Source organism: Argentina anserina, chromosome 3, assembly GCF_933775445.1.
Source record: "Argentina anserina chromosome 3, drPotAnse1.1, whole genome shotgun sequence".
NCBI lineage: Eukaryota > Viridiplantae > Streptophyta > Magnoliopsida > Rosales > Rosaceae > Argentina > Argentina anserina.
The window spans coordinates 30,195,098-30,201,097 of NC_065874.1; the positions used below are offsets into that span (position 1 = coordinate 30,195,098).

Consider the following 6,000-nt stretch of genomic DNA (forward strand, 5'->3'; position numbering starts at 1 on the left):
CAAACGCATACCAACTCAATTTGGACTAATCCTATATATATAAAAAAAAACTCAATTTGAACTTCATGAATGGTGTATCAATTGGAAGTTTCGACATCCCCGAAAGGCTTTCTGCATGAGGATTGAATTCAGTTCACTTGCATATAATTAGTATTACAGTGCAGTTTAAGAACTCACAATCAGGTTTTCTGGTAGTGAAATAGGTGAAGCAATGAAAAGCACAAGTAGAAATAGCTTAAGCAAAAAGCCTTTCGCTTCCTTAAGCACAAGTTGTAGAAATTAGGTTTTAATCAATATTACAAAATTGCCCACGCTTCCTTCCGAACTATTTGACGCTTCCAATTTGGAAGCTCGCGCTTCCATATCGCTTCCAAACCACCTTTTTCTCGGAATCGCGCTTCCGACCGTTTCCGGACGCTTCCGGACGCTTCCGGCGCGCTTCCGCTTCCGAAGCGCGAAGCGCGACTGCAGGCAAGCTTCCGTGCTTCTTAGGGCGTAACGCACAGACCACAAAATACTAAACGCGATTTAAATGTGGTCTGGCGTCCGACTCTCTCCAGAAACTTCTCCCTTCTTCCTCTCTATATAACGCATCCCCTACGAATAAACTCGCGTTTGAATCCCAGAGGCCATTCTCCCAGAGATCGAGATCATAAAAACAAGCGAGCAGAGAAAAAGAAATCAGGGAGGGCGAGCAAGATCAGCGATTCCACTTCCATCAATTGCCACGGTTAGTTCTTCTTTCTTCATCGTTAGGATACAATTTTCAGGATTCTCAGCAAACGCATCTGGGTGATGAATTTTATTTTCAATATTAGGTTGATGTGTCTCGGAAGATAATGATTTATATTCATAGATTATGACGATGTTATTAAGAATTCCCGTGTGAATTCATTAGCTTTGTTCCTAGAGATTAGCTGTAAATTAATTTCTAGTCTTAGATATTTGATGAATTCGGGTGCTAGAAAACCGTAATTTTAGTCATATAATCTGTATCTGATATGGGTTATAAAACTGGTGGGTAATCGCGTTTATTCTTGCTGCAGATGTCGTACTCAAGAAGGTCAAGGTACTCCCCCTCCCCCTCTCCTTCGCTGAAGCGTTACAGGTCCCCATCTCCTTCCCCGAGGCGATACAGGTCCATTTCTAGGTCTGTTTCGAGGTCCATGTCCAGGTCAAGGTGTGTGCCGTTTATCCCTGTTGTTTTTCGTTTGGCTCGTTTATGTAGGTATTTCATTTTGTTTGTGTTCTTAGTGTGATTTTTGTGTTTTTCGACGTTGCGTGGTTTTGAATTAATTTGCAGGAGCCCGTCTGTGGAGAATCCTGGGAACAATTTGTATGTGACTGGATTGTCACCTCGGATTACGAGGAGAGAGCTTGAGAAGCATTTTGCGTCAGAGGGAAAAGTATGTTTGAGAGTGCCCTTTTCTATCTTCGTTTCTGTCTTTTTAATCTTGTAGTGATTGAGCTTTAATCTTCGATTTTGTTTGACGTGGTATTAATTCTGCTGCTTGTGGTGTTTAGGTGATTGATGTCCATCTTGTGGTTGATCCGTGGACAAGGGAATCTCGTGGATTTGGGTTTGTTACCATGGAAAATGTTGATGTAGCTGACCGGTGCATCAAATATCTAGATCGCTCTGTACTTGAAGGTCGAGTGATTACAGTGGAGAAGGTAATGTTTGTTCCCTTTTTATTCTGATTGTTGCTGGATCATTGATTTGGTTCAATTTTATATTAGTTTGTACTCTATTCTACTTTGTAGTGAAAGTTTCAATTGTTTATTGGTTCTTTGAGCTTGAAAGTTTTTTGCTTCTTTCCACTTGAAGTGTTTCTGGCAGCAGGTTAGCTGTGTGTAGCAGCTCTTCACCAAATTCCAAACCACAACTTAACAAACCATTCAAACTCACCAACGAGTATCAGATCACTAGGGTTGTATGCCCTGCATTTCTCTTTTATGTAGAAGTTAAACATTTTCCCTGCTATATATGTTCCATTTCCATTGCCTTGACATATTATGACTTTGAATATCTTGCTCCTATTTTTTTTGCTGTGGTCTCATTCTTTGTTTCTGTCTATTTCAGGCTAGAAGGCGGAGAGGTCGAACTCCCACTCCAGGGAGGTACCTTGGGCTGCGAACAGTTCGTGGTAAGTATTCCTTATTAGTTTGTACGGTATATGGCACTTTTACTTCTGTGGTGTCTCTTCTAAAGAGTTGTCTGTTTTCTTTGTAGGACATCGGCGAAGCCCCAGCTACTCCCCTTCTCGCAGGTCTCCTACCTACTCTCCTTACAGGAGGAGCTTCAGTCGGTCGCCCAGTTACTCATCTGACCAAGGTAGGAGCAGATCCTACTCTCCACCATACAGAAGGCGGAGATCTTACTCTCCTGATTATCGGCGGCGCAGGTCTTATTCTCGCTCAAGCTCTCCTTACGGCAGATCCCCAGTGAGATATCGTGAGCACTCCTACTCCCCTTACGGCAGGGAGTACTCACCAGATGACTCTTACTATGGAAGGAGGCGACGCTATCACTCTATTTCACCCAGGCCCCGGAGGAGCTCAAGGAGGAGTTATTCTCCTGTCTCACCTAGGCGTAGGTGGAACTCTAGGAGGAGCTACTCTCGCAGTGTCTCGCTAAGACCTAGGAGGGTTTCCCGGAAAAGTTACTCACCAAGTGTGTCTCCTGAGCCTAGGAGGAGGAGCTCGAGGAGGAGTTACTCTCGGAGTGTATCTCCTATATACAGGAGCTCAAGGTCCCACAAGAGTTCGGCCCTGCGAAAATATTCCAGGAGCTGCTCTAGGAGTCGAAGTCCAAGTGTGAGTGCAAGTTCTAGATTTATGTCAAGATCTGCTAGTCCTAGATCTACCTCGCCTTCAACTTGAAGACTGCCATTAGGCGTATCTCTAGCTTGGTAGGGATTTGTATCTCGACTCTTTGGAATGTGTTAGAATAGTGTCAAATTTGTTTTCGGTTCGAGTATGAGTCACTGTAAAATAGTAATGAGATACATCTTATCGATCGATGTTTCCCAGAGTACTGTGACTTCTATTAACTGTGGCTGTTATTAGTGATAAATAATATTGCAATATTTGTAATTTCCTCTGCGGTAGTTAAACTAGCATCCTTGTGTCTACCCTTGCTGATGATCCCAGTTGTTTTATTGTTGGCTTTCAGACCCAATTCTTTTACCAATTACGTCTACCGTTGAATATGAATTCCTTGAAGAGAGGAGGGTGGACTAGTTGATGTATTTTGTTTGGACGAGGATAGAATTCATGCATCTTGCTCCATCTCAATTGTGACGGTCCTCAAAAGACCCTGCAAAACGCACCAAATGGAGCAACTGAGTAGGAACGAAAATTGGCCCTCTGAGTTAATCAGTGTTGGGTTGCAGCAATTTTGTCATATGAACTTCCTGTATTGGCAATATGGAATGTACGGTGAAAAAATGCAGCAGTCACTGTTGGGTTGCAGCTGGTGGTTCCGTGGAAAACATCAAACAAAAGATGACTCAAATGGGTTGCAACATGACTAATGGGCAACAATGTTCTTTCAAAGTTCTCCTTGGTCGAGACTGGCTGTTATACTGACTAGCGACCTGTAAATCAGATGATATCTGTGTACTTGTTTCCTTGGTAATGGACCAACGAACCTCCCATTTGATCTCAAGAAGAAAAAGAGAACAATGATGGACCACCATTGATGTTCAGCTTGGAACTTGGAAGTATCAAATCCATGGTTATTTCTCTTCTATTTGCTAGACGACGACTCCATATTCCAGTTCGATCTGCTCAAGTTTACAAGGTGCATGTGATCCGTTTCTCAACAATCATATTGTTCTATCACATGTATTATGTTGTTCAGATTTATATACCTTCAATTAGTTGAGTTGCTTCTTGTTTGGGAGGTGAATGTGAGACCTGGACCGAATTCTAGCTCTCACCTGGCCGCAAAGGAATATGAATGTCTCTTTAGTCCCACATCGAAGAAATTGGAACATATCGAACAGAGAAACATATAAAATGAGAGCAAGGGGGAGTTTGATAAGCATCTTTGCGCTTGGGGCAATGACGCAGCTAATGAGGTTCTAACCGAGGCGCGTCTATTGCTGGTTGAAAACTATTTCCAAACCCCCTCCTGGGCCTGGGTTCAGCCTTGTGCCCTCGAGAATTTCTGGAAGGGCTCCCTTCGGGGTAAAGCCCTACAATTTTAGTCTTAAATTTCAATTTAAACTTAGATATGTACAACCAATTTGTAAGACGTAAACCTATGAACCTGTTATATCGAATATTAGAATCTGTTCAACTTTGGGAACTTAACTTAATTACGGTTGTAGTTGAGAACCCTGCCGCTCCTTATGCATATGAAGGCGATTGAAGTTTACAATGTGCACGTTCACTGTTTGCAGCTAACATTCATAATAATGAAGCAAAACTAAGGTAATGATAAAGGTCTTAGTACTAGTTAGTGATCACTTCTTACGACCATCGATACAAGCAAAAGTTTTTTGTGAAATCTCTCTAATCAAAACTACCGAGTATTTTTTAAATACCTTCGAATAATACCCGTCGAGTGTAGTACTGTAATATGTAAAATCTTATTTCATGTGTTTTAGTACTGTATTTCTTTTATCGCTTAGAACCTTAAAATTTTTAGAACTGGCGCCAATTATCGGTAAATATTTAGTATCATTTCCATTATTGTTCTACAAAGCAGAAAAATTTATATAATCAGGGTGCAATAAGATGTACATTATTCATTTGTGGATTCATAACAAGTGAGATTGTATTAGAGTTCGTATGCAACTAGTGATATGTATAGTGTGTTATTTTGCCCTCAAACGTTACATCTCACTTGATTGAGGTTCATTGTTTCTCTTCAATCTTATAAGAAGTTCGTGTAACATGTTCTATATAAAAAGGAAAAATCACAGGGTGCTGAGTTATGTATAACATAAATGGAACTAATCAAACTGTAAAACAAATTATTTGAGGCATCGTATAAACAATCACCACTCTTAGAGAAAGAGAAGAGCAAGTAGTGTTTTGGTTTTATTGAGTTCCAAATACCCAGGTGGATTGAGTGAGGATTAGAAGCACGTGCTTTCTCAATTAATACCCGCCGGCTTAGGAGCTTCTTACAAATACGACTCGGGAGATTATTAAGATTGAAGTCATTAACTCAGAAGTACCACATCGGAGAATGAGTAAAGAAGAGATGGCTGAGAGAAATAAATATAGATGGTGGAGCAACATTGTAAGATACTTACCTGGACGGGGTCAATGGGCGATCAAGAAGACTCATGGCCTAGGCTAGTGACCTCCATTGCACTTAGGAGGGGTGCTCGCTTAAGATCTCCCCAAGAGGGAGAGTCTACGTCATAATTTGTTGCAGGGGGGTTTGCGTTCGCGCAGCCCCCATAATCATGTCCCAAGTTTTGTAAAGTTCTCACTGACCAGCTAGTCTGCCCTTCTGTGTGATGAAGTTTGCTTGGGGCATCCCATGAGTGAATTAAGTTTCCACCGTCTTCGTTATGCTCAGGGTGTCGTGAAAATTATTACCTGATCCATTTAGGTGAAGCTCATGTCTAAAAGGATGAAAACTTCAAGCATTAAAGCTAAAATGAACTGTTAAAGTGTCATCAGGTTTTGTTCCTTGCATTCCCGACCCCAACACCTTTTAAGTTATGCCATACTAATCAAAAGGATGATCTGAAATGCTGGTATAGTTTCATGTTAGGTACTATACTATCGGACTAATTAAGACGAGTGATCGGCACAACTGTCTACTGGTAAGAATTACATATCGCAGTAAAGTAATCGAGTAAATGAAGTATTCAGTGTCACTATCATAGGAAAAAGCTGCCCGTCAAAAAAATACAGAGCCATGCGTTGGCTACATATCAAATCAGTCTTTCACCTTCGACCAAAGAATACTGTGCGTGTGGCGTTTTTAAGTGGCATACTGTCACATCCCGCCAAACTTAAGCAAAATTTTAC

The 6,000-nt window shown here is 41.3% G+C and overlaps 2 protein-coding genes and 2 non-coding genes across 7 annotated transcripts; 3 read left to right on the forward strand and 1 right to left on the reverse strand.

Moving 5' to 3' along the window:
- Positions 1 to 603: 603 nt before the first annotated feature.
- On the forward strand, positions 604 to 3,120 carry LOC126787609 (serine/arginine-rich splicing factor SR45a). 4 transcript variants are annotated; one of them, XR_007671247.1, is made up of 6 exons: positions 604 to 730; positions 1,047 to 1,180; positions 1,304 to 1,406; positions 1,525 to 1,674; positions 1,829 to 1,964; positions 2,084 to 2,147. XR_007671247.1 is itself a non-coding variant. In XM_050513468.1 (6 exons), the coding sequence occupies exons 2-6, from the start codon at positions 1,047 to 1,049 to the stop codon at positions 2,881 to 2,883; spliced, it is 1,101 nt and encodes a 366-aa protein (XP_050369425.1). In that variant the 5' UTR covers positions 702 to 730; the 3' UTR covers positions 2,884 to 3,120. The 4 variants fall into 4 exon arrangements, 2 of the variants coding, with proteins under 2 accessions (XP_050369426.1, XP_050369425.1); XR_007671248.1 differs by having other exon boundaries at positions 1,829 to 1,931; XM_050513468.1 differs by lacking the exon at positions 1,829 to 1,964 and adding an exon at positions 2,234 to 3,120 and having other exon boundaries at positions 702 to 730.
- Positions 3,121 to 4,050: 930 nt separating this feature from the next.
- Positions 4,051 to 4,202, forward strand: LOC126789667 (U4 spliceosomal RNA). The gene has a single exon (XR_007671583.1). It is a non-coding gene; the product is annotated as a U4 spliceosomal RNA (small nuclear RNA).
- Positions 4,104 to 5,305, reverse strand: LOC126787457 (uncharacterized). Its single transcript, XM_050513340.1, is given in 3 exon segments — positions 4,104 to 4,151; positions 4,153 to 4,276; positions 5,271 to 5,305. Coding segments are annotated over 3 exon segments (207 nt in total).
- Positions 5,263 to 5,422, forward strand: LOC126789680 (U1 spliceosomal RNA). The gene has a single exon (XR_007671594.1). It is a non-coding gene; the product is annotated as a U1 spliceosomal RNA (small nuclear RNA).
- The last annotated feature ends 578 nt before the right edge of the window (positions 5,423 to 6,000 follow it).

Coding starts and splice junctions, on each gene's coding strand:
- LOC126787609 (XM_050513468.1), top strand. CDS start 1,047: ATGTCGTACTCAAGAAGGTCAAGGTACTCCCCCTCCCCCTCTCCTTCG. Junction 1,181..1,303: donor AGGTCCATGTCCAGGTCAAG/GTGTGTGCCGTT, acceptor ATTAATTTGCAG/GAGCCCGTCTGTGGAGAATC. Junction 1,407..1,524: donor ATTTTGCGTCAGAGGGAAAA/GTATGTTTGAGA, acceptor TGTGGTGTTTAG/GTGATTGATGTCCATCTTGT.